General features: G+C 40.6%; 2 protein-coding genes and 1 long non-coding RNA gene across 15 annotated transcripts in view; 1 reads left to right on the forward strand and 2 right to left on the reverse strand.

Moving 5' to 3' along the window:
- Positions 1 to 1,867, reverse strand: part of LOC123985437 (von Willebrand factor A domain-containing protein 5A-like) — a 73,675-nt gene extending 71,808 nt beyond the window's left edge. For 6 of the 11 annotated variants that reach the window (XM_046072928.1, XM_046072935.1, XM_046072933.1 and 3 more), the window contains exon 1: positions 1,676 to 1,821. The gene's annotated coding sequence lies outside the window, so the exon portion shown is untranslated. Of the gene's footprint in view, positions 1 to 1,675; positions 1,828 to 1,851 lie in introns of those variants that run through there. The other 5 variants (XM_046072938.1, XM_046072937.1, XM_046072930.1 and 2 more) reach the window with 4 other exon arrangements.
- Positions 1,868 to 3,918: 2,051 nt separating this feature from the next.
- Positions 3,919 to 15,636, reverse strand: LOC123985592. 3 transcript variants are annotated; one of them, XR_006828712.1, is made up of 6 exons: positions 14,968 to 15,636; positions 6,725 to 6,758; positions 6,316 to 6,478; positions 4,780 to 4,873; positions 4,143 to 4,265; positions 3,919 to 3,981 (listed from the first exon to the last, which is right to left on the reverse strand). It is a non-coding gene; the product is annotated as an uncharacterized LOC123985592 (long non-coding RNA). The 3 variants fall into 3 exon arrangements; XR_006828711.1 differs by having other exon boundaries at positions 3,919 to 4,265; positions 6,316 to 6,383; XR_006828710.1 differs by having other exon boundaries at positions 3,919 to 4,265.
- Positions 13,528 to 25,779, forward strand: vwa7 (von Willebrand factor A domain containing 7). Its single transcript, XM_046073236.1, has 17 exons — positions 13,528 to 13,592; positions 14,858 to 15,144; positions 15,391 to 15,624; positions 17,657 to 17,753; positions 19,267 to 19,401; positions 19,562 to 19,757; positions 19,832 to 20,001; positions 20,746 to 20,858; positions 20,996 to 21,112; positions 21,237 to 21,455; positions 22,027 to 22,159; positions 23,003 to 23,155; positions 23,277 to 23,369; positions 23,480 to 23,763; positions 24,386 to 24,522; positions 24,622 to 24,781; positions 25,113 to 25,779. Exons 2-17 carry the CDS (start codon positions 14,896 to 14,898, stop codon positions 25,662 to 25,664), a joined length of 3,042 nt encoding a protein of 1,013 aa, XP_045929192.1. The 5' UTR covers positions 13,528 to 13,592; positions 14,858 to 14,895; the 3' UTR covers positions 25,665 to 25,779.
- Positions 25,780 to 27,087: the final 1,308 nt, after the last annotated feature.

Raw genomic sequence — 27,087 nt, forward strand, 5'->3', positions numbered from 1 at the left:
CTCATGTGGACACATAGGGGCTGTGATCCTGCACAACAAAACATGCAAGAATTAAATCCCCACACTACCATCGGTAGTAGTGGTGCAATGGGTTGCAGAATCCGTGGTATGGATCCCTTCCACACTGTGCAGGTGGACCGCGGATTGATTGCAAAGTTTATTATGATTTATCCTGTTTGACCTCTCAAAATATCCTTTATTCTGGAAATGTCAGAGAACCCAGTTAGATTCTGAATGTGCAGAACTTTGAACATGAGCAGAAAACCTGCTGAAACACAGGAGCTATTAAAGTCCAGGAGTTTATAACTGAATTAAAATGATTTAATTTATTATTGATAACGTAAAACGGTGCCACATGCACATTTAAAGAGGTTACCTCAATCAGTCAGCCCTGTGTGTGTGTTGATTCAGCAGTGATTATATTAAAAGTTGATCTACAGGAGAAACATATCTGAAAGCCACCCAGAATGCCTGAGAGCTGCTCTGCATTATATTCTGTTACAGTTTTAGATTTTAAATTGTTTTATTATAACTTTATTAAACCAGAAAAACTATTTTTCCAAGAGTGTCCTGGCCAAGGCAAAGTAGTACAACATTTAAGATGGGAATAAATAATCAGTTACAAGGTCATAAAATATCAAAATGTTCTTAAATATTCACCACAATTCAGTAACACCTGACTTTTGTGTCCCTTTACATAAATAATTTCCACAATAAATTGATGCAGAAAGGCAGAAATTTGGGCAGATAAAACACCAGAATACAGGAAATTAAGTCTCAATCACTCACAATTTTCTGGGGGACTACCCCCAGGCCGCCATGTTCATACGGTCGCAGTTTTGTTCTTATATTATTATTAGACACATGACATTACAAATTAGCAACATCAAAATGAGACAGTTAATAGTGTTGTTCTGAGTTTTGTTGTGCCATATAAGTAGGGGATGTTTACTGTTGCTTTACTGCTTTACAGACTTAACTTTGGGGTGGGGTTGGGGGTCAATTATTACGTGAAGATATGAAGTTTTATGGGCTGGGTTAAGTTTCAAGATCCTAAAAACGCCCCTGGTGAGCTCAGTAGAATTGAGGAATTACATCAAAAGAAATGGTAACCAAATGTAACCTACATAATGGCCTACTGTCAACCTATAATTTGTTGTTTGTAGCCAGATTTTATGGACTGTTACCGGTAGTAGTGCGGCTGGTGCGGCTGGCCCGGGCCTGGGAGTGGGGAGGGGGGCTGCAGAGGGTGCGGCTGTGTGTGTTTTGATTGCGGCAAAAAAGAAAAAGTCAGACTCAGACCAGGCCATGCCTTCAAAGAGACGAGCCCCCACAAGTTTCTGCTCTCATGCAGCAAACAGTACCAGTGTGGATACTGTGGCCTATTTATAGCCTAATGTAGTTGATTCCCCCTTAGTACCCCACTAATAGAGCGGTCTCCACCACTTTGACTTTTCTCGGGAGTTGTTAAAGCTCAAAACCTTTCTGGTGTTTTCCATAACAAGTAAGTATAAATGAATGTGCCATTATTTGAGGGCCTACTAAGAGGTCCTCCTCCCTCTGCAATGAGCTATGATCCACGCCTGTAACAGAACAGAATACCGTTCACCTGGTGTATAATACATGCTATACAGTAAGTCTGAAAACCTGAAAATGCATCAGATGCCTACTGTACCTTTGCGAGTGTCCGGGTAGGGATATAAAATACGAAAGACTTCTGGGAAGCAGTTTTTGCGTTGGAGGCGAGGCTCTGTGTATTCCTATGAAAGCTATGAATGGCGAGTACGGGCTGCCTTTATACCGTCTTTTGTAAGGGGCAGAACTTGGCACTTTGCTCACTTGCGCCATTACCTTGCACCTCCCACCGGGATGCACGGAGAGAAGAAACGAGGGACGAGTTCAGCGCCGACAAAACGTAGCAAAACTGTTTTTTTCTACGGAAACCTCAGACACGCCCAGCAAACGGGAAAAACCAGACCTCGGAGCCCGTTGCACAACGTTGCGCAACGTTCCAAGGAAACATGTCGTTCAGTCCAAAAATGTTGCGAACCTGTGCAAAACGTTTTGAGATTGAGCTCGCCAGAGGTTTATATTTGTATAGATTTGAGACGTCCTTTCCTGTGAAGTGTCACGAGAAGCGACGTCCGCTTCTGATGAAAGCGACAGAGACTTTTGATGGAGTTTGTGTCTGCACACACGTGAACTGTGCTGATATTAATAATGGCTCACAGTCCTTGCAGTTTTCAAAATTTTCATCAAGAGCAAACTTTTTAAAACCTACAACTTGAAAGATATGTTAAAAAGAAATCCCACAAAACCAATATTAATAGGCCTATTTACATTTTTTATTCAGACATGGGAGCCATTCTTTCTAATACAAGAAATAGATTTTTTTATATACCTAATGTATTTCCTTGTAAAATGTCCGTTTTTTGGAAGCCATTGATAGAAAGTATTCTTAGATGTTTAATCTTGAAATATGAATTCAACATGTCAATAGCCTTTGTACAAAACATACTAATTCACCAAAATCAAATCAAAAGTTACATTTACTTGATTAGTCCACAAACCAAGACTACACTGTAAACCCGAATAAGTAAGCAGCACTCAAAAAAATTTAGGCAATCGTTTGAGTTTATAAACTCAAAAGTCAGAAATTTATGGAACTTAAATATTTAGAGTTTGGGTTACATATACTTCTTGATTACTGTTAGATAAAATTACTGAATAACATTACTCAAATTTTTATAGTAAATGCAACTCTAAAATATTCATTGGACAGAAGTTAATCATTTTAAGTATGAAAACCCAGTGTTTCATGTTCTATGAACTCAATATTTATTAGTTTCTTGTTCAATATTTTCAATTACTATCTCAAAAACATTTACTTCCTCATACACAAATAATTTACCCCAGAACTTAAAATATTTGTGGCAACAGATTGCCTTAATTACACTGAGTACTACTAAAAAAAAAATGTCAAATTAAAAGTACAAGTCAATATTTTTGCCTATTTCCCACATCTTTTTAGGACAGATTGAAACAAATTTCTTTCTTTCAAATGTTCTTACCCAATCAGCTGTGACAAGTTTGTAAACACAACGGTGATTTCTTTCAAACATCTACTTAAAAAGAAAAAACATACAAAAGGAAATTAGCAATTGCAAAGACGCACTTTGGGCCATCTTTTAACCTGCTGTAAACCCGAATACTCAGTAATTCTCAAAAATACAAGTACAACTTGTTATGAGGGTGGTGTGGTGTGGTGTGGGGACAGAGAGGACCCAAACACAGCACTCAGAGGGAAGGAGGTTTATTGAGGGGAAAAAGGGGTAGAGGGACTGGAGTGGAGGGAGAGGTGGATGCCGGGGAAACTCAGGCACGGGGAACCAAGGGGACTGGGGACCAGGGAGCCGGGGAACACTGGGGGACGCCGTGGGGGAAGTCCGAGGAGGAGAGGACCGGTGGATGAGCCCAGCCGACTGAACGGAGGACGAGGGTGAGTGTACCGGGGAGGGAAACAGACAGAGAGACAGGGTTCAAGATCACAGAGACAAAGTACAGGGAAAGTGTGAGAAAACAAAAAACACGAGAGCCTGAACGTGGAGGTGGCACCGGGTATGGAGCAACGACGATCAAGCAAGAGTGGTGTGGAGAACCGGGGTTGAAATACAGGCAGGGACGAGGTTGACTACTGGCAGGTGTGGCAGGCTGACGAGGTGGCTGATGAGGTGCAGGTGCGGGTTGTTGGCTGGGCTCAGGAGCAGAGAGAGAGAGGGAGCACATACAGGGGAGAAAACACAGGGAGGCAGGCAGGGAACAGAAAACCAAGGAAAAAGCAGAATAACTGATAAAAAGGAGAAAAAAAACCAGGACACTCACCGTCAGCCGGGCTGCCACCACAACACAACTCCATTCTTACAAGTCAAGTTTTCTTTATTCAACAATCATTATCACAACTTGTAACATCTCCTGCCATTTCTATATTTCACAGACACAAACCATTTACGTACATGAGTACATTCAAACTTCTTTCAACAAGTACTTTTAGGCACAGCTTCAGTGGTTTGCTATCATCAAGACATTATTATTTTCTGAACAAAGGTGAATGCGTAAATTTGTTTCTTTGGATAATCACTCACAATTTCCACTTCGACTACAACAGAAACGCTCTCAGGGTTGAAGTGGACCGTAGCAGGGGCGTTGTCAGTGACCACAGTGAGGAGAGCCGAAGGCATGTCAGCAATATCTGGTTCATCTTTGCACTGCAAAATGCAAACAATCCAATTATGAGGATAATTTTAAAAGACAGGTTGCAAGTCATGCGCTGCTTCAACGGTGCCCCCCACAAACTGAAAGCACCAATAACTTTTTTATTGTACAATTAGATAGACTAAAATCTATGAATTTGGGTTGGACCGAGACAATGACTGACAGACATCATGATGTTGAGCCAGCATCGTGATTGTAATCTTAGTCTTAATTTTTTTATGTTTTTTTCCACCCACGATCCGTTATCAGGGCAGCAGGTGAGCTGCGTGCCAGCTTATTAATGACATAGCCTTTCAAAATAACCGAAACCAACATCTGCACCCTGTGTGTTGACTGCTGCTTTACCTGGTCTTACTTGTAAAATATCCACGGCGATTTGTAATGTAGTAGGCAACAAAGTTTTTTATGGAGTGAAGTCTGTCAAATGCTGGAGGAGGCATTAAAGTTGGTTTGCCATAGTACATTTCAATGATATTGACATTGTGTGTGAGTATACTGAGGACTTACATTGCGGGTCTTGAAGAAATCAGTCATCCTCTCGCAGGTCCACTGGGAGGGCACGAAGGGCCAGAATGCGTCTCATGTGTACATCATTTTGTTTCTAGATTGATAATCAAAATAATTATCATTATACAAATGTTGTTATAGTGTAACAGTTATACCAATGTAATTCTAAAAGAATAATAATACTATTATTAGCAACAACAGCAATAACAATAATAAATCCATCCAGCTGCAACTACCTATAAGACAAGACTTATAACATGACAAAAGATTTGTTAGCCAGTGCAGTAGGGCTGGACCCCAGTATTCTAGTTATTCACTAGGGGTAGGAATCTCTGGGCACCTCACGATTCGATTTGATTACAATTCAGAGGGCTGCGATTTGATTATAAAAAGATTATCGATGCGTCTTGACATAACTTTCCCCTGGATAATTACTAAGCTTTTAATTTGCACATTTAAATCCAAAAGAAACATCTCCTAATTAGCTTAAAAGGACTAGTTTGCATCCCTAATTTACTTTATTAACCTCAGCTCAATGGTCCATTTCTTTAACATTCACACTCCTCTGAAAACACACAAATAAAGTTAACTATTAGGATATAGCCTGCAGTATGTGTACAGGACAGAGCTGTACACCAGTTTAGTCTAAGCTTGTACCTGATGTTCTCAACCCTTGACTAATAGGTTAGTTAGTAATGACATAACGTTACAGCTGATAATTGACATTACTTCATTACTAATTTAGCTAATGTTACATAAATAAATAAATATTTTAATGCATTTCACGGTACCCAGGGACGCTTTACACATAGTTACAGTTATAGAACAAAAACATTTGTTAATCGATTCATAATCCTCCACTTCAGCATCGCGGTGCATCTAAGAATCGATTAATTCTCCCACCCCTATTATTCACTGGGTAGGTTTTCGGTTTTAGATTTGGTGATTTTGATATTCTCACAAGCACCCACACTTCAACCCTCAACCCTGCACACACACAACAGCTCACACCACCTCTTTCTGATTTTCTCTTGGTGTATCATACAGGGACAAACACTTACAGGTGGTTTGTCAGCAGTATGTTTTATAGCCCGCATTTTGAACCTCTTTAGCCCAGTTAGCAACTTTTGGATGGATGCATGTGGGGGAGGCCTACACTACATCTCTCTCTTTCTGTTCCTCTGCACCTGTCTGTAGACCCTACAGGGATCAATCATTGATGGCATTGGTCTCTTGGACAAGTAAAAAATAACGAGGATTCTCTGTTTTGTTTTGTATTATGTGTTCAGTGCAGCCTAAGAATAGCCATTTAAAATAGGCTTGAAACAATTTTTAAAGTGATCATGTACTGGAAAACAAAGCAAAAAAAAAAAAAAAATGACACAACTGTGCAAATGTGGAATGACCATTGAAAGTAGATGTCATCATAATCATCACATATTCAGAATAACTGTATTGCAGAGATGTCCTAATCTGTAATGACCACACATTATGTGATCTACATTGTGGCTATGGCAAAATCAATCTTACGCTCACCTGGAGGTCATAAATCCTAGGATCTCTGCAGTGCCTCTGCTGTCTTGCCCGTCTGTGAGGCCCTCCACCTGCACAGAACAATCAGCTGTGGTGTCAAGCTCACAGTTGAATTGGCTCCATAGGTTCAACATTAATCATGATGACGATGGAACTCAGAAAACACCTGCAGACATTCAAACACAAACACATAAATGTATGTTGCCTAGATTAATGTTGTTACCACTAAGGGAATTTTCGTTTAATAAGGAAGCATCCTAGTGAGTTCAAATGATGCCCGTATGTTCCTTTAAATACCTTAACTCATCTTTCAAATCTATGAAGTATAAAAAGCATCAAGTCTACATAATCTTGAATAATTCAAAAGAATTATACTAACTCTTATGCAGAAATGGGCAAATTGAAAACATACCATGGATAGCTGTAGTGTCACTCAATACTTAATCCTGCAGGAGCAGATAAAACACAAAGAATCCCCATTAGTCCAGTTAACAAGAATGTCATCAATTGCTGATTTTTTTTAAATAAAAATGTGTAAAAATATAATATACTTATTAGCTGGTTTTGATTGCTGAACTCATAATTCTTTTGAGTAAGCAGTGTGTCCGGGTGTACAGTGTATTATTCAACATTTAATTATTGAACATTTCACTTCTTTTTTATAATGTTTATTAACAAAATGACCCTGTGACGGGGTGGTAACTAATGTGACAGAGTGATAAGGACAAACTGTTTCTCTATATCATCTGTTGGTTTTAGCCTTCATTTAACATGAGAAAGAGTCAAATTGTAAATTTAACTGAAAGCTTTGGTCTTTAAAAACAGATAGTGAGTGAGTGAAAGAGATAGTGAGTGAGTGAATCAATGAGTGAAAGAGATAGTGAGTGAGTGAATCAATGAGTGAAAGAGATAGTGAGTGAGTGAATCAATGAGTGAAAGAGATAGTGAGTGAGTGACATAGTGAGTGAACCTAAAAAGGTTAACAGTATTAACCAGCGTTGTGACGAGACACGATACTGGGTTCATATGATTGAGACAAGACAAGATTTTAACAGTATTTTTAAGAAGTCTTATTGCTGATTTATGTGAAAATTTCGACCATTAAACAGTTAATTTCCTGCATTCTGGTCAATTTTTCTGCACCAGTTTATGGTGGAAAAGTTTTTATTTATGAACAGAGAAACACAAAATTCAAGTGGCCGGCGACAATTCAAAAAATAAAACTGGCTCTCAGGTGTTTGGAATTCCTTTTAGATATCTTTGTCCTTTAGATCCTTTTCTCAAGTAATCCCTGCTGAATCAGCACATGCTGGCGGTATTAAGTCTTCCCTCCTCTTTAGTGTCTTTGTTTGGGGAAGTAAACTTTTTAAATGTGATTGTGGCACCTTGTCACCTTAACGATAAATTAATCCATTTTATTCAGTTATAAACTTCAGGACTTAATAGCTCCTGTGTTTCAGCAGGTTTTCTGCTCACGTTCAAAACTTTCTGCACATTCAGAATCTCTCACACATATCTTTGTTCCCTGACATGTCGAGGAAAAAGTCGTAGGCTAATATTACAAGAATAGCGTCATCATTCATTGAGAATTCATAATATTTTTTAAGTGTACCTGCCCTATGCTCTGCTATGCATTACTATTGCTCCACTGATAGGATTCCCTTCAGACCAGAAATCTCACCACAAATCCAAGAGTTCAGTCTTAGAGAGGTTTAGTTGAAGGTGGCAAGCCTTCATCCATGCAAACATCCGAAAGACTTTCCGTGATTTGCGCTGAGACGGTGGGGTTGTCACGTGGGAAGGAACGATAGAGTTGCGTATCGTCTGTGTAGCAGTGGAAAGCGAAACTATGCAAGCGAATAATTGCCCCCAGTGAGGTGGTATAAATGAGAAGAGAAGGGTACCCCTGTGGACAGGTAGTGAGAGAAAGACAATTGTCCTTGCCACGACGCATTGTAATGCTCAAATCCCTTACCACCCTGTCACAATAAAACATGTGATTGGGTGGTAAATTGAAGACAAGATCTTTTAGGCTAAATGTTTCCAGGAAAATTTAAATGATGTGACTCATATCAAAGCTGACGCTCAGGAATGATCAGCCTCACAGGTGACTGAATGGAAAAGATGATAAATGATGTAAAAAAGTGTTTCTTGCTGACAGACTATCATGAGTCTCTCTTACTTTAGTTCTATCCATAATAAAAGTCAAATAGGGGAAATAAGAGATCATAAAAAGACATATCTTGAAACTTGTTTTGGTCCTTGTGTTGTTTAAACCTACAATGAACACAAAATATTAACTATATAATGAATCAGTTAACAAATCAAATTAGTTATCAGTTACAGACAGTTATCTGTCTTTATATTTGTAATGTATTATGATTAGCTGCAACGTCCAATCAGTAACTGATATCCAATAAGGTGCGTGTTGGCCAAGACTTCTGTGAAGGCTGTTGTCATGTGTCCTCACTCATGACTCCTCAGAGATCCCTCCTCACTGAACCGCTGTCAAGTGGACTCATGAGCTGTTCATTATTGGTGTGAACACCATTTGAACCAATCAAAGGAATCTATCATTATATGTGTAATTTTAAATAGTACCTATGTATTATTACTCAACTATTTAATGTATTATTATTGTTATTTAAAAAATTTCATATTTATTGGAATAAGTTTTATTATCAAGTCGATTTTCAGTGTTTGCCAGTTTTCCTTGGTGTTTGGTTACATACAAAAAACACATTAAGAGAAAATAAAAAGAAAGACAAAGTACTGCGAGCACAGTTTATCAAAGACCCTTACAGATTCACAGAGTCGCTACTTGGTGTAGCCAAGTCTGGGAAATTGACAAGCACTAAGGAGGAGGTGGAGGAGTTCCTGAGAGAGACCCATAGTGATACAGCAAGAAACGAGCCCTTAGGAGCAAACCCAGATATCTGCAGCACAGAGAAACCAAACAAGGCACTCAGCGTCGCCGAACCATCTTGGAAGGAAATCCAGGAGGTAGTGAAAAACACTAGATCAGCCTCTGCTCCAGGTCCCAGCGGTGTAACGTACAAGGTGTACAAGAAATGCCCAAAATTACTTTGGAGGCTATGGAAGCTTATTGGAAGGTTTTGGGAAAAGGGAACCATCACAGCAAGCTGGAAAAGAGCAGAAGGATGCCTTGTCCTTAAGGAAGAACCATCTGGCCAGTTCAGAACCATCTGTTTGCTCAGTGTAAGGAAAGATCTTCATCTTGGTGCTGGCTAAGGGGATGACTACATACATGACAGAGAACGGTTATATTGACACCTCTACACAAAAGGGTGGGATTCCAGGTTTTTCAGGGTGTCTGGAACACACCGGAATGCCAGGAAGCCATAGGAATGTTAGGTGACCTTACAGTTGTCTGGCTGGAGTTAGCAAATGCATATGGTTCTATCTGTTTATTATGGGAATGAACCTCATTATTACAGCTGCTGGAAAGAAACAAGAGGGCCAAAAATGCCCTTTGGAATCTGACAGCCAGCCATCAGAGGATTCATGGATGTGGAACCATCACAACCACAACCCATATAGAGGTAAGGTGGGTCTTATCAGTGATTGACAGTGCACAGCCTAGCTAGGATGAGGTTCAAGCCCAAGAAAATCAAGGAGCTTGGTGATCAGAAAGGGGAAAATCTCCAGCAGGTTCAAGCTACTTGTGCAAGGGGAAGTCACTTCATCAACTGAGGACAACCCTATTAAATGCCTGGAAAGTGGTATGACAAGTCCCTATCAGACAGGAATAACATCTCAAACACTGAAAAACAAGCAGAGGACTGGTTGAGGAGAATAGAGAAATCTGGACTCCCAGGGAAGTTTAAAGCATGGCTTTACCAACACGACCTACTGCCAAGACTTATATGGTTGGTGACAGTGTATGAAGCCCCATTAACATCTGTGGAAGGAGTGGAGAGAAAGATCAACAAGCATCTACGCAGGTGGCTGGGAGTCCCTCCAAGTTTTACATCAATTGGACTGTACATAAGAGATGGCCAGCTACAACTCGTACAACTAGTCGTCTATCGTGGAGGAGTTTAAAGTAGCCAAATGCAGTCTGGTCATGAACTACAGAGACTCCCAGGATCAGGTCAGAGATGCTGTGGTCATCACAAGATCAGGAAGGACGTGGGCAGCCTCGGAATCTGTGGCCATGGTGGAGGGGGCGCTAAGGCTAAAGGACATCATTGGGAACCCATGTGAAGGAAAGCAAGGATTGGGTTTGACGCACTTCCAGCAATGGGGAAAGTCCAACTCATGGGAGAGGAGAGCCATCGTCCAGGCTGAAGTGAGGAACCTGGAGGAGGAGGCAAGGGAGGCAAGAGCTATTGAGCTGGGGCCTCAAGGTGCCTGGACAAAATGGGACATCCCTGAAAGAAAGATATCATGGGCCGACCTGTGGAAGCTAGAACCATTCCGCATATCTTTCCTGCTGCAGGCAGTCTACGACACCCTTCCAACCCCAGTGAACCTGCATAGGTGGCGATTAAGGGAAGACCCACTGTGTAAGAGGGGAAGTATGGCGCACATCCTGTCGGGTTGCAAGACAGCACTGACCCAGGGAAGATACAGATGGCGGCATGACAAGGTGTTAACCGTGCTCGCGGCTACCTTGGAGCAGGAGAGAAGAAGGAAACATCAAGCTAGAGCAATGTCAATGCGTGCCATCACCTTTGTTAAGGAAGGAGCCAGGCCATCATCCCTGAGCACAGCAAAGCCAAACCTGCTGCAGTCAGCCCAAGGATGGGAGTTGAGAGTGGACCTGGCAAGAAAGCTCCAGTTCCCAGAAGAGACTGACAAACCTGAGGCCAGATGCAGTCTTGTGGTCAACAGAGGGAAAGAAGGTCATCCTCGTGGAACTGACTGTGCCATGGGAGGACGATTGCCAGGAAGCAGCAGAGAAGAAAAGCGCCAAATACCAGGATCTGGTGTAGGAGTGTAGGAACAGAGGCTGGCAAGCTTGGATGTTTCCAGTGGAAGTGGGATGTCGAGGATTCCCTGCTCAATCGGTATGGAGTCTGTTGACAGCAATAGGATTGAGAGGAAACGCAAGGACATCTATAGCTCGTAGATTGGGGAAGGCAGCTGAAAGAGCCTTCTGCTGATTATGGAATCGGAGGGAGGAGGCTGGATGTTTGCAATTTTGTGGTCTGCTTACTTCATTGGTCCACTTTGTATTCAACAAAATGTTGCAAAACATTTATTTAAACAGAAACAGCAGTGCGTTGAACACCCTGTTGTGTTACATACGTGCACTCTTCGTTCCCTCTGCTGAATGCTGCCCTTTTCTACACCTTAAAATAGTGAGTTTATCTGAAAATGTATGCCAGGCATAATAAAGGGACCATCACTAATCACCAGATTGTATTAGTTAAAAATACAATAGGCTATATGATAACCCTTGGTAGACTAATAATTAATTCATAAATGTATTTCTAGATTAAATCTGGAGTCGGAGATTGTGTCCAAAATTACGGCCTAGTTTACTCACCACTATATAAAACACACAAATATAAGCCTAGTGAACAGTAAATTGACATTGTGGACACTTAATACACTGAGAGTGTGCTGCAAAGGTTCTTAAAGTTTTATCACAGTTCTCAAAAATTAAATTTGGTCTAGAACCCAAGCCCTCATGAATACATTTAAAATAAATTTCAACAAATATGACAAAAAAATGCTTCTCACAAAAAATGCCTACTCAAGCTTTAACCAGTCATAATATCCACATTAACCTATTTTCAATAGAGGCAGAATCATTAAAGAAATTACTCAAACTGATCAAATTATTTCATTTTTAAACTAAGAAATAAATGTCAATAGTGTGTCCATCCATACCCAGCTGAGTACAGGTGCTGGACACCGCACTGCATTTGGATAAACCTCTATAATGGTAAAAAGCCTGTATCATCCAGCACTTTTGAATGAAATGGTCTTGATAGCTGTGACAGTGTGAGAACAGCAAAAAGAATACAGATACATGTTTCAGGCAGAGACGCCTCTTCTGTCTGAGGATATGGTAGTGCAAGAGTACTTGCTGTAAATGTGGCTGATGTTGTGAAACTGTGTGATGAAACTGCCAGCAGATACAGTTTGAGAAAGTATCAGTGCAGAAACAAACTGGGTTACCTTACCACAGGTACACAGGAAACATGCGCTAACCTCATGGAGGTTCAGATGAACAGTTCCCCCTGCAAGATTTTCCCTCTACAACTACATGCATGGAGTTAAATGTGTCTCACACATTGGTCCCTGATTCTGTAGTGCTGTCATTTTCTGTGGTCAAGGCAACCGCTGATGTACTCTCACTTTCTGAATCGCTTATCAGATCAACACAAAAACCCGACAGACTTTTTTGTGGTTTGTCAAAGTGTTGCAATGAAACTTAGCATGAACACAAACACTTGCATCAACTCTGCATCTTCTAGATTCTGTTTGTTGAAAATATATGGGCTTGGACAACAACAGTTTATTTCTTACAACATAGTTGAGAAACATACCAGAACCATCGAAACAACAGAAACAACTGAAAGGCCAAAGCTAAAAAAGACCCCAATCATTCACTTCATCTTCTTTTACAACATTCGACCCAACAAACTGAAGTTCAACACTGTCCCTAATGTTGGCTAGCAACCGATGCCCTTCTTTACATTGTGGGTAACTAAGGAGAGAGGAAGGGGCTGTAGTGTTTGCAGTTGTGAAAAGCAGTGTTTTTTGGTTTTGTGAGGAAAAGAGAGAGTGATGGATGGAGGGCAGGGGGGTTGGGGAAGGCTTAAGTTGAACACCGTGGTCGGTAATATATGCGACCCTATTGTGGTGAATCAATGCACCGTGCAATAATGGGGGGTAAGGAGGGGTACAAAGCTATAGGGGAGCTATGACGAGATGTTTTGCCTTCCTCATGGTTTGCCCGCCTCACTTAGAAACACACTTAAGACCTTGCAGTGTTAACTAGTGTCTCATCGGAGTTAAGGTGCTCCCTCCATTCATATCTTTATTGTTATTTTTCTTACTGAAGAGCTGGCCAGAGGCAAGAGCCCAAGGGCAGACACATGAAGACTCAATAATTTTGTTAAAAGGACAGAAATATGCTGTGATACTGGTCACAGTTTCTACATTGTCTAAATGTTTCTGCGTGGTCTAATGAATGTACATGTGTGGTCTTCCTCTGCACTCACAGTACTGTGCAATCTCTGCTAAAGGATGTGTTGTTGGAACAAAATCTAAAGAAAAAAGGTCTACCAGCATGAAGTGAGGTGAGAACATTTTCATTTCATGTAGAAATTCTAGTACAGCTTTTAGGAAAAGTGCATAGTTAGTACAATACAATACAATAAATAGTTTGAACTTTTCTAGTTGACATTATTGCACTGTGATGAAGGAGGAAGTTTGGTGTGAAGCTAAGCTCTTTTTAATAGCAAACTAAGCAGAAGATGAGCAGTTACTTAAAGTAAACCATAAAGTAAAGTCATATGTGTTAGAAATGTCACAAAATTTTTTAAAATTAATAATTACTGTACGAGTATCAGATGTTGCACCACTCCTGCAGAATTAGTTAAAGGAGGAATTCTTGTGAGAGACCACGCCAATCAATTAAAACTGATTTGCTGAAGGCTGGCAGAGTAGAGGGAGCAGTTGTTTATAGCCTCATGCTCTGTTTCAGCCTCCCGCTTGTGAAAGCGCAGACTATGAGAACAAAACCAAAGTATTGTATCTGAATAAAGATGACAAAGAACAATAGGAGCCTCTGTACAGACAAGGCAGAGAAAAATGCGAGAGGAGGGGTGTGTGTGTGTGTGTGTGTGTGTAGAAGTGTGTTATGACAGATTACTTAACTATGGGTTTGGGTCAATGCATATTCATCCATTTTGCAAGAGGAAAATACTTGTAAGGCTTGCTCAGTTCAGCTAAATGTCTTTTAATATTTGAACTAACAATATTTTCAGCATGCATCTTTAAAAGATTAGATTAAAAAATAATAAATAAAGCATTCACAAAAGGCTAAAAGGTGAAATTAGATTTCTTAAAGCTGCCCAACTTAAGTTTATATATGAACAATGTATGAAATTACTATGTGTAATGTGATAGGTGTTGATCAGTGATGCAATGATGAACCCACAGATTATTATCAACTCTATCAACTCTGCAGTTTCCCCTCAGCTCAACAGAGCATTTTAGCATCTTTTAGCTCACTGTTTTGGATTTCCGGTCCACAACTTCACTGTTGTCTGCTGCATGTGTAAATTAATTAGTTGTTTGTCGCCCCATCAACTTTACTAGGTGAAACTATGTAAATATTGTAGCAGAGAAGTAAGGTACCACCCTATATTTCAAGTAAATTTCCAAAGACAATTCGGAAACTGAGACTTTAAAAGATTTGTTTTGTAAATGACTGGTGAAGCTATTCCATTCAAATTTAAAAGTTGGCCTGTCATCTGCCATGCCCATTAAATGTTATCAAATTAGATTTATGAATTTATTTTGCATTGCAAAAACCATTGGTTTATTTTATTTTATGCAGGAAGGATGTGATCTAGCTACTCACTCCATTTCCAGGACATGATTTCACAGAGCAGAGGAAGAATTTGGGAAGGCACAGGGAGGCAGGTGCACTGGTTTATTCTTGCGTACCTTCTCCTCCTGGCTCTACCATGCATGGGCTTCCTACCCAACTTTTGGTCTCGAGTGTTAACACTGTCCTGGGACTCGCGCACACACCAGTACATCACGGAGCAGGCGATTCTCAATGTCACCCTAGAGACTTTGAGGGGTGGCAAAAAACACCAGGCAAGCCATGCAGAGGAACAGGTGAGCTGATGTCTGAAGTCAGGTTATTTACTGTACATCCAGTATAAAAATAGTGCTGCTGCTTTCTACTATTACACAAACGGATCAATAAGATGTTTATTGTATTAAAATCTGAACAGTTTCAATGAATGCACAAGGAAGGAACTTCTCTTCTTCTTAGTTCATATTACATTGTGATATTTGAGCACAGAACAACATCTTGTTCCAATGATGGTAAAAACAAAAATCATCCTGTATCCCTCTCAGACCAGACTGGACCGTGGCTTCTGGAGAGCTGTGGGAGAGGTGGTGAAGTCCAACGCGGCCATGGACTTCCTGAGCTCCACCAGGTCCGACCCGGTGTACCACTTTGATTCAGAGCACGTGGACAGCGCCATAGAGATGTTACGGCAGTTCTGGGCTCAGACTTTGCTTTCAGTACGGGCCAAAGAGTACCAGAGTGCTCGTCACAGTTTGGGCCAGCTATTTCACTCCCTGCAGGTACACAGCAGCACTGTAATTAAGACACCAACGTCAAAAGATGATGTAATGTGATAAAACAGATAACAAAAGAAAAGAAAGATTGGACAGGATGAAGAGCTCTTTTTAGGATTATGTTTTGTAGATTCTCTTCAGTCTTGACTTTAAACAAACATGGCTCACATTCACTGATCAGAGTGGTGCTAGTCGTGGTGTTTGTTATCTTGTTGCCCCCAAAGCGATCAGGAGATTGTAAAAATGGACAAACTATTCTCCAAAAGAGGACAGCACATTCTCCACCTCAACATTAGAAGGTTTTTATAAAGATCAACAAACTTAATCTGCTCACCAATATATGCAAGGTAGGAGAGTGCTTTACTGAAATAAATAGCAATGTGATAGCAATATATCTATTGCTATTACATTGCTCAGAGAAGACGTTGAAGATCAAACAGAGAATTATATTGTGATCAGATGAGACTGGAATCGTAAAAGGCCAAGGAGTGTGTGTATTATGTTAGATCAGACATCTGTTTTAATCACAGAACAGAGCTTTGTAATAATTATATTGAATCCGTGTGGTCGGATATCTTATTACCGAAGTCTAAACATTAGAATAACCTTCATGATCTTTTAGAGGAAATCTTTTAAGTTTGAAGATCTGGCTTCAGGAAATCCTACTGCACTGACACTTCTATCTTACTGACTACAACAGGAAAGAGATAATGTGCTAAATTCTATGTTATGATCAACATGAAAGAGATACCTCCAAAAGGCATTTGTTAATGTAGATAATATCATTCTACTGACCAAGTTAAGAGCTTTGCGAATTTAATAACATGAAGCTAACATGGATTGGCTTGTGTGGGAGATAAGAAACAAAAAGTGGATGTGGATGGGACTCTGCCCAAACCCAAGCTCCTGAAATATGGGGACTCTCAGGGAAGTGTTTTAGGCTCCTTGTTTTTTTGTTATACATTATTAAAATAATTAATAATATGAAATCTGCCGGCTCATGTGACCTTTTTCTATATGCAGATGATTCTGCATTATTGGGATCTCGCAAAGATTAATCAGAGGTTAAAAAAGTCCTGAGCTCTGAAATATTCGATATCAGTAGATGGTTATCTGACAATAAGTCAGTCCATCTTTGTAAAACTGAGGCCATACTCAGGTAAAGCTCAAGAAGGCTCCAGGTTTTAGGATTGTAAGGGGCAACACTGAGGTCACAGCCTTATTAGAGGAGAGCATGGCTCAGATAGTGCTCACCAAAGTTAACCAAAACATCAGATTTCTGGTTAGAATATCAGTTTTTTTTATCTTAAGAGACATTGACAGGGGCTCTTGTGCAGTTTAATTTTGATGATATATGCTGCACCTGGTATACAAATGCACCTATGAAAAAGAAGCTTCCTGAAGTTGCTAAAAGAACTGGCGCAGTTGATCCTTAATCTTACACATTAGCTCGTGTTATCAGCCTTAGATGGCTGAGAGATGTAAGACAGAGTTTAGAAGCGTCAGAAGCAATAGTATCTGTTAGGCTATGGCACTTTGTTGGCATTGTATATTGCTATGATTGTATGGATTCATTTAATTTTAATTTATACAAGATAATAGATTTTGTTATATGTTCTATAGTGCATATCGTGACTGAAAGATTTGTGATGAAATATTTATGAGGGTGATGTTCAAGGTTTTATTGTTTATGTTTATGGATTAATATAATAAAAGTTCAATTAATCAATCAACCAATAAATCAATTAATCAATCAAGCAGTTATCTTATGAGTGGTTCATCATCAATGATATGATCAAGATAAATGCTAAGGTTGTCCTGAATGAGTTCACTTTGGCAAAGTAAACTCCAACACTCAAGTTGTGGTCTTTTAAGATCTCATCCTACATGTGCAGTTTAGGTTTTCTCTATTTAAGTTCTGCCCTGCTGCTTGCATGGATATTAATATGTAAGTTGAAATACTGAGATGGCATTTAAATCAAAATGCGCTGGCAAAAATGTGAGTAATGCTTTGTCTTTCAAACTTCTGTTATGCCAGGACTTCTACAGCCACAGTAACTGGGTGGAGATGGGCCAGCGCTTCATTTACCTCCACCTGCTGCAGCCAGAGGAGCCTGCCATACCTGTGGCTAAAGGTCATTCATGTCTTCACACCTGTGATTACACAACCGCCCACTTTAACAGATCAAAAAGGGATCCAAGGGCTGGGGGATGATTAAAGATTATTGCTTATCAATTTTCAGCAGAATATCATCCTGATGATATGATCTTCTACAGGATTTCTAATCACAGAATGAGTTATTAATGTTTAGTTTTACATCAATGAACAGTTTGGTTTCATGTAATGTACAGTAGAACACAGTTCACTAATTTGAACAAGAGCTTGATTTTTTCATGCTTTATGTGATTTCATTCGTTTACCTAACGTCGATTGTATCATAATTTCAGTCATATCACCCGCCACTTAGAATTGGATTTTTAAACAGCTGATGTACAAGTTTGTACAGCTAGTCATGCTATATAAAACCACATTTTAAGTCATATTCTTTTTATAGTTTGTAGATTCTCTGCCTTTTGACAGGTACTTTTTACTGTGATGTAAACCTGGCATTATCCAGGTATATCAAGTTAAATCTAAGTAATCTCAGATGATGGCCTCGATAAGTATAGTGTTTTATTGATTCTCTGAATGCTTGTTTCAGTAATACATTTGTAACTATTGAACTTTTGGCAGCTGGAATGTGGACCCAACAGGGACAGACACTCAGGCTTGACAGGCTGACTTAAAGCTAATCTAACTAGATGAAAGATCAATGGTTCCTCAGTTAGAGCAAAGGTCAAAACGAATGTAACAGGGCTCATACCAAGAACATAGCAATCTGGCTGGTTCTACAACCACACCTACTAAAATAACCAACATTCTAGCACCTAAACAGTGGAAACTCTGACTATCCTTTCTATACACTGTGGTTATTAATGACCAGTGGAAAACAGGTGTGCAAGCAGGTGATGGACAGAGGTGGGAAAGCTAGAAATAAAGGCAATTTGAGGTGGAGCTGCAATGATTAGTGTTTTTATCTATAAGTCGAATTGCAGACAAAAGAATAACCCAACTATTTTGATAATGGGTTAATTGTTTCAGCCATTTTCAAGCAAAAATGCAAAACATTTTCTGGTTTCATCTATAGCAGCAAATTGAATATCTTAAGGATTTAGATCTAAACTTTAAGACAATACCTTGGCTATTTTTTTTTTCACAATAACATGTACTAATCGATGGATTGATTAACGGAGAAAATAATCAGCAGATTCATCTATACTGAAAGTAATTGCAGCTCTAATCTGAGGTATAGGTTTTAGATAGATTTTAAATTGAGGACTTAGGTGAAATTTTTCTAACATACATATTTTGGTATTATGCCACTATGTGTTGTGTTGACCAAAGCAAAATCATAATGCATATGGATGATTAGTGCTGCTACAGTATATCAAACTGATATACAGTGGTCCATCTTTGTACATAAAGTGAACTTGATCATTCAATCCCAAAACCCAAACAAAGATAATAGCAAAAGATTTGTGTTTTTTAAAAGGGTTTAGTACTGCTTTAACATTAATACATTAACCATTCTTTCTTTCTGTCCACAGAAGACACTCCTACCTGTATGGAGTGCTTCAGTGTCACCTGTCGAGACAACCTGCTGCCAAGACTGACAAGCACACAGCAAGACTCCCGGCTGCTCACCACTGGCTACTTCAGCACTTTCCCTCCAAAACCTCAGGGTATGCCAATAAAACATCAGCCATCAAGAGCTGCAGTCCTGCCAAAAAGCAAAGAAATATGTACATTCGTATTAAAGTTTTCTACACAGAATGTTTTGACAGCTTTTTCATTTTTAAACTCCGTATAAGGCTTTAAAGATAATGACTATTTTTTATTCAGGAAAATGTAGTCATGGAGGTATTCTGGACAGTAGCCGCTATATGGGGGCCAAAGGAGGCATCAACAAGGACAGCACCTCACCTTTCTTCTCCCCTCACCATTACCTCCATGTGGAAGCTGCCACTTTGGCTACTGAGGCCACGCTGAGTGTACTGAGAGACCTCAGAGACACTGTGGGCAACAAAATCTTCCTCCGGTAGGTGTTGATGTTTTTTTTTCCCCCGAGGAGAAGATGTTGAGTTTGAGACCTTCCAAAACTTCTTTTGACAGGCTTTTCCACGTGAAGCAGATCCCTGCGTTGGTGTTTGTCATAGACACCACAGGCAGCATGTTTGAGGAGATCACGGCTGCTCGCCTCAGGGCCCACTCCATCATCCAGAGCAGAGCCAGCAGACCTGGGCAGCCTGGCACCTTTCTACTTGTGCCCTTCCATGACCCAGGTGAGGGTACAGATACTGGCCAAAGTATGGAATGAAAACAGCCCTGCATACAGCTGGAGCAAAAAGGCAGTACACTATGGAGTACTACTGCACAGATTACAAAAGCTGTATAAAGCATTTTTGTGGCTCCAGAGGAATCTGCATGAGGTCTGACACATTTGAAACTCTGAAAAGTTTGAAAATGAAAAAAATCTGGTGAGATCTGAGTGTGTGATTGCTCTGTAGCCCACTCCTCATGACTGCTTGGGGCTAGCACTAGAATGACACACTGAACCTCCGACCAAACAATGGTGGTGCAATGTAGGCACCAGATTTTCAACAAGGAAGAATAATGTGTGGAATAAGAAGACAATATCTCTGGTTCCGATCTGTAGAGAGCTCAACAAACCTGTTCAATAAAAAATTGTTAAAACAAACAATAAAATAGTCTGGTGCCTAACCCGTAAAACCACATTTTTACTCTTTGGTTTTTGTACAGAATAAACAAGATCCAGTGTGTTAACTCGTGTGTTAACTAGATTTTGTTACTTTTACCCCCGCTTTCATTCTCTGTGCTTAGCTAACGAGCCGCTTGCTGTAGTTTAGATGAATTTATAAGAGTGTATTTCTCTTAAAATGTTGAACTATGCCTTTGAAAAGGCTGAATTTTGTAGTAGAAATTAAACCTTTGGTGTGATGGTTAACATTCTGATGGATGTGCTGTTATTTCTGCTCAAAAACATTTCTATCTACTGTACTCTGCAGAGGTAGGACCAGTGTATGAGACCGATGACCCAAAACAGTTTATGGAGCACATGGAGAACCTGATGGCGCTGGGAGGGGGAGACGAACCAGAGATGTGCCTCTCTGCCATTCAGGTACATTTAGATGGTTTCTTCTGTAACACTCAAAGTAAAGTGATTAGGTGTTTGCATGAGTGTGTGAACACATGTACAGTATGGGGAATCGCATGCACACATAGCAGCTAACTTCCCAACTTGCTGTGTGCTTTCAGCTGGCGCTCACTCACAGTCCACCGCTGTCAGAGATCTTTGTGTTCACTGATGCTTCCCCTAAAGACGCCCACTTGTTTGATGCGGTGAAAGCCCTCGCACTTGAGAAAAAGAGCAAGGTAGGTTTTCATGTTAAAGATAATTCTGCTTTTAAAAAAGGTGCATTGTGGCAGCAAGGGGACTGCAATCACACAATATGTGATTTCAGCTCAACCGTCGTTCATGTTATGGGCTTTCCCACAGGTGACCTTTCTCCTAACCGAAGACCCCAACTACACAACAGAGAGCAGAGTAAGGTGGAGGAGAAGGAGGAGGAGGAAGAGGAGGGAAGCTTTGTCCTCTGATCGTTTCTCTCTTTATTCTTCACTGTCCTCTCTGTCAGGAGGACTCACGATATTCACCACGAACTCTGACATCCACAGGGTCTCTACCATAGTGGAGGATAACACAGCAGCTGACAAGGTCGGACAGACAGATCATTTGATACATTTTACACACTCAGTTGCCCACATTTAAACAGGTTTTAAAGGCAGAGAAGGCAGCTACATCAGTGGCTCCGAACACTTTTGGCCTCTGACTACTAGCAAGTAGACATTGCTTGCAACTCCACATCAGTGTTTGCTTCCGCATGTCTACTGATACCTTGGTTTATTTTATTAAGCCTGAAGAGGTACAATTTTTCAGTAAAACACAACAAAACAAAGGCAAAGATTAGAGGAAAGCTTAAAAAAATTAACACTTTGTGAGTCAGAAATTTTCCCCCCCAGCTTTGTTAATTATCTGAGCAGGTGGCGTACAGTGTGGCTTTAACTTTCGTTCTGAAAACAGCTTCCTGTAAAACAGTAAAGTTGCAGGCTGAAACAGTGAGCTTAAAAACAGTACAATGTTCTGTGGAGCAGGGTTTGTCACTACCAGACCCTTTTAAATACAAGGAAATTTTTATTATAGACACTTAAAATCTTTAGTATAATAAGTGGAAATGTGCATTTATTGTTGGATATATGAAGCACATTTTTTTCTCCTTCCTCCACAGGTGACACTCCTCCATGTAGAAAGTGACCAAGAGTTGATGTCCTCCCACATCTTCCGAGTTGACAGCTCAGTAAGAAACGTCACACTGCATGTCACTGGCATCCTGATAAGGTGTATCCTTACCAGTCCATCAGGTAACTATAGGGCAAATGTCTCAGCCATGTTGAATGACACTTTGCTACATTGTAGCAAATATATATATATCACAGTATCTGCTGTTTGGGGGTCACGGCCCCCAGTGCTGCGATTGCCTCTGGCACCACTGTTGACATTCCCAACTACCTTAGGAGGTGTCTTCCATTTTGACCTTGGGACTTCCAGCCCATACTCATGGCAGATGTTCCTACGTGTACACTATGCCAGCTACCTGGTTATGGCGTTCCATGTACGCACTTCCTGCCTGCATCTTACACCCTGCTGTTATGTGCCGTACTGTCTCAGGGGTATATGCACAGTCTGCACCTGGGGTCCTGCCTGGTGTGGTAGACCCCAGCCTCTATTGATCATGCACTGAGTGCCTGTTCTTGTGCCGCCATGAATAGTTTCTGTGCTGTCCTTCAGTCCAGCCTTTTCCAGCCACTCGTAGGATTTCTTGATATCAGCCACTTCTTCTATTTGTCTGTGGTACATGCCGTGCAGTGGCTTCTTCATCTTCCTTGTCCTCACCCTCGGGTTTCTGCTGCCTGAGGTAATCACTCCGGGGTATCTGAGGTAGGCTGGTAGCTGGTGGCCTAAGGATAACCCCGCCCGGGAATCAAACCCACGATCACCTGTAGCAAAGTCAGTGGCATTAACCACTGAGCTATCCTGGAGCGTATATATGTGTGTATATATATATATATATATATATATATATATATATATATGTATGTATTTTCTTCTGAGAACTACTGTCTGAACTGCACTTTGTACTTGCTCACACAGTCATCCATTACCGCAAACTTTCTCCCAGTTACTCAACTTCCTCTCCTTGTCAGACCAAAGCCAGTCTCTGTTGAGCGAGCAAAGCCCTCTGGCAGAGGTGGAGCGCTTCGATGGTCTGTACCGCATCAGCCTACTCTCTCCTATGCAGCCAGGCCAGTGGAAACTCCAAACCAAGAGTGATGGACATCTCATATTCAATGTAATAGGTAAAATACATGTTTTGAATGACTTTGAAAAAATCCACTAACACATAAACTGGTACAAAAGTTATTATGTACTTTTTTTTTATGTACCATTTAAGATTTGTCATTTAATCTGCACCCCCAGCTGACAGCAGTATAGATTTCCTGTATTACTTTGCCACTGTAACCAATGAGACACACCCAGGTCTGGCCAGAGTCGAGGGTAGTCCTGTGGCAGGTAAGTGATGGTGATTTTTGTCTTTGTGACAACTTATTACACCTAGTCTTACACCAAGGAATGTGCCTGCCATTTAGCAAAACTGCCTTCTTCCTAATTTATTTTCCCAGGTGTCCCTGCCTTTCTGGTTGTGGCTGTGACAGGCCTGGCTCCAGAGGAGGAGGTATCTTTCAGTCACTTGACGCTGCTGGGAGGTGATGGTGAGATCGTCCAGCTGGTGAAGCTGAATTCTTCCTCCTCTTCATCATCCTACTCTGTGGAGGAGCTGGTGGGATGGGTGGACTCTGTTCCCAGAGTTTCGTTCTATGCTCGACTAACAGGCCAAGACCGCAGAGGAAACAAGCTGGAGAGGGTTTCAACAGAGATGGTTCAGCCCACTCACGTTGAAATACAGGTTATAAGTGGTTCAATTCTGTTTACTCAGGTGTTGCTTTAATGATGTTTATTCCTCCAACATAATACCTGTTCTGTCAAACAAAATCAGTGTTCTTCAGTGATCTACCATGCATTTAAAGCTGCACTAATCAATATTTTTATATAAACAAGTAACTACATGTGCCCATGGAAAGGTGCTGATTTTAGTGACAAACAATTATCATCCGATTCTGCAGTCCTCCACAGCTTTAAGGAGCATTTTAGTGTCTTTTGGCTCACTGTTTTGATTTTATGGCCTGCAACTTAACTGTTTTGCTTCAGCCATTTCCACTTTTGCTAACATAACACTGTATGTCAGTGTCATGACTACTGCAGGTTCTGCTGCTCCCAAGTGGACAAATTAATTATTGCTGCTTATTATTATTATTAGCAATAGAAACCAATGTAGCACTAAAATAGCCAATCTGCTGGTTGTGTTACATTTACATGTAGAGTTAAAGTCTTATGACTTTTCCCTAACTTTCCATACACATCTCTGTGTTTACGCTTTTTCTGATTCATACAATTTCACATTGATGTACCATAATCCACTCGGTTTACTGTGATAGTCTTTCATAGTTTGTGTGTCTCTATCTCGTCAGGTGTATTCTGTCCCCCGCCTGGTACCTGGTCACAGCACAACGGTGAACTTTGACATCCTGAACCATGGCCCGGCCCGACCCTTCAGTCTGACTGCTGATGACGACTGTGGATATCTTCATAAGAGAGGGCCTCACAGGTAGTTTCACAGCTTTTGAGGACTGTTTTCTCTACAGTAGTATATAATTTGAACTATGGGGACATTTTTCTTCTTTAAGTTTGAGTTTCTGTCCCTCAGGTTTCATGTTGCGGAACAAGGGTCTTTCCGCGGTCAGGTGGACCTCCACACTCCTGCCACGGCTCAGGCAGGAGCAACTGTCACCCTTACCCTCACTGTGCATGCTCTTGACTCACCAGACTCAAATTATGCAGTGGCCTACTTGACTGTGGTCCCCCCGGTGAGCACTAACTAAAGACTATAAAGATACAATTTGTTTGTAGTCTACTTTTATTGTTTTTTAAAGACTTCTGCTGTGGCAATTCAAACTGCTTTACATAAAACATTAAAGCAACATGGAGCAGTATAAAAAGACATTTAAATACAATTAAGGAGTTAGATAGATAACAAAAACAAGATAAAACCAGAGAGTAAAAGTTAAAGTAGAGTGTAAGATATTAATCAACAGCCTCACATTTGATTTAATAAAACTGAGAGTACAGATTATTCATTCATCTTACACAGGTTAATAGACTTTCTGTGTAAGGCACTGATATCACTTCCTCTTGCAGGATCCTGACACGTCCCCACCATCCTGCTCCCCGACACACGTGCAATCTACCTGTCCTTCCATTTGCAACGAGTCTAGCTGGACTGTATCTTTGGTCGTGTCAGACAGGGGGCGCTCCGGCCTCGCTGCTCTTCAGCTACAGAAGGGTGAAGGCATTGTGACTTTATTCCACAGCCTCCCACCGAAAGAGGACAGCCTGGGAGAGGCCCAGTCCAGTCCCGACCAGGAACAGGAACACAGGGACAAGACCAAAAGCAGAGACCACGACCAGCAAAACAAGGCCAGATTACAGAAAGGAGACCTCCCTTTAAATGTATCTGAATGGGATCTGGGTTCATCTCAGCCACTGTGGGTGAGGTACACATCCAGCTGCTGCTCTGCTCAGGCAGAGCTGCTGGTGTGGGACACAGCTGGAAACATGAAGCGCTGCCGTCTAACATCTGGCCAGCAGAGGCAGCCAACAGACACGAGTATAGATACCAGTGGGGCTGAACGGATTACACTTACAGGTGTCTTTGTCTTGTTGGGTCTGCTGTGTTCTTTTATGCTTTAGGTGGATGTGATTACAAATGTTTTGCAGGTCAAACCAATCTACGTGTTGATCACTGGATTCCAGCAGCCCACACACAGAGCTACACAAAAGGACAGAGACAGATCAAACTGCAAGAACAAATGTATTTTGAAATAGGTGCACTTACACTTTAAGTGCAAAGAAACATGTCTTGTTGCTGAATATGTGCTTGCTACTGTTTTTCTAAAGAAGATACACTTAATAAAGAACGAATCACTTTAATGTTACTGTCAATGACTTGAATTATTTGACACCACTTTTTTAGCCACAGAATAATACAACTGTTTTGGATGTAAAGGATTTTTTCCTTTACATCCAAAACAGTTGTATTATTCTGTACAAGTAAATAGAGATTAAGAATGCATCCATGCATGAAGTCTATTACACACTTAAGATTCACATTATTCTTTACTTTACATCAGTGGTTCTCAACCTTTTCTGGGCCAGCGCCCCCCTATCCATTATCCAGGTCCCTTACTGCCCCCCATCAAAAAAGATGTTTGCCCTGAATGTTGTTGATTTTTTTATTGTTACTATTGTTATTAAAAACATGGAAAAGGTAACAAAAACGCCATGTGAAAAGTAATTATATCTAACTAATAAGTGAATGTTCCTAGAATATAATCTAGTGAGGCTCTCCGCCATTCTTATTGCTTTTAAATATTTTTCTCCTGTAAGTTATTTAATATCATCCCTGCTGAGTCAACACACATGATTAAGTCTTACCACTTCTTTTGTGGGGAAGTAACCTATTTAAATGTGTTTGTGGCCTCTTTTCATCTCAGTGATAAATTAATCTGTTTTAATTCAGTTATTGACTGGACTTTATTAGCTCATCTGTTAATAACTTACCATAACTCAGTGTTTCCCACAGAATGACAGTGTAACTGTGGCGCAGTTTACAGCATGCTAGCCTCGAAAACCCAGCTGTTTCCTAACGTTAATTTAGCTCTCCTTATTAGCTAGGCTCCTTACATGCTTGCTAATAACTTTTAATAGCTAGGTCTCTGACAATAAAAGCGTTATGTTGAACAGATTTGTGCAGCTGTGTTAACGAGGGAGAGAGAGAGAGCGAGAGAAATCGAGAGACGAGTGAAAGGATGTTCTGCGCGAATATGCGCTGCCTGCAGCTGAAATACGATTTTAAATAGGCCTAGTAAAACAAAAATCGAAAATCAATAGCCTATGTGGCGGTCAGCGCTGATATTGTGGCAGACCGCCACAAATAAATGAACATATGGGAAACACTGTAACTTATCTGCTCATGTTCAAAACGTTCTGCACAATCAGAATTGCTCCCACATATCTGAGTTCTCTGACATGTAAATAAAAAAAGTAGTAATGGGAGACTAACGTCATTTGCCTATTTAAAGAGAATTCATAATATTTAACTACATGCCCTATA

The sequence above is a fragment of the Micropterus dolomieu genome, linkage group LG17 (assembly GCF_021292245.1).
Source record: "Micropterus dolomieu isolate WLL.071019.BEF.003 ecotype Adirondacks linkage group LG17, ASM2129224v1, whole genome shotgun sequence".
Lineage (NCBI taxonomy): Eukaryota > Metazoa > Chordata > Actinopteri > Centrarchiformes > Centrarchidae > Micropterus > Micropterus dolomieu.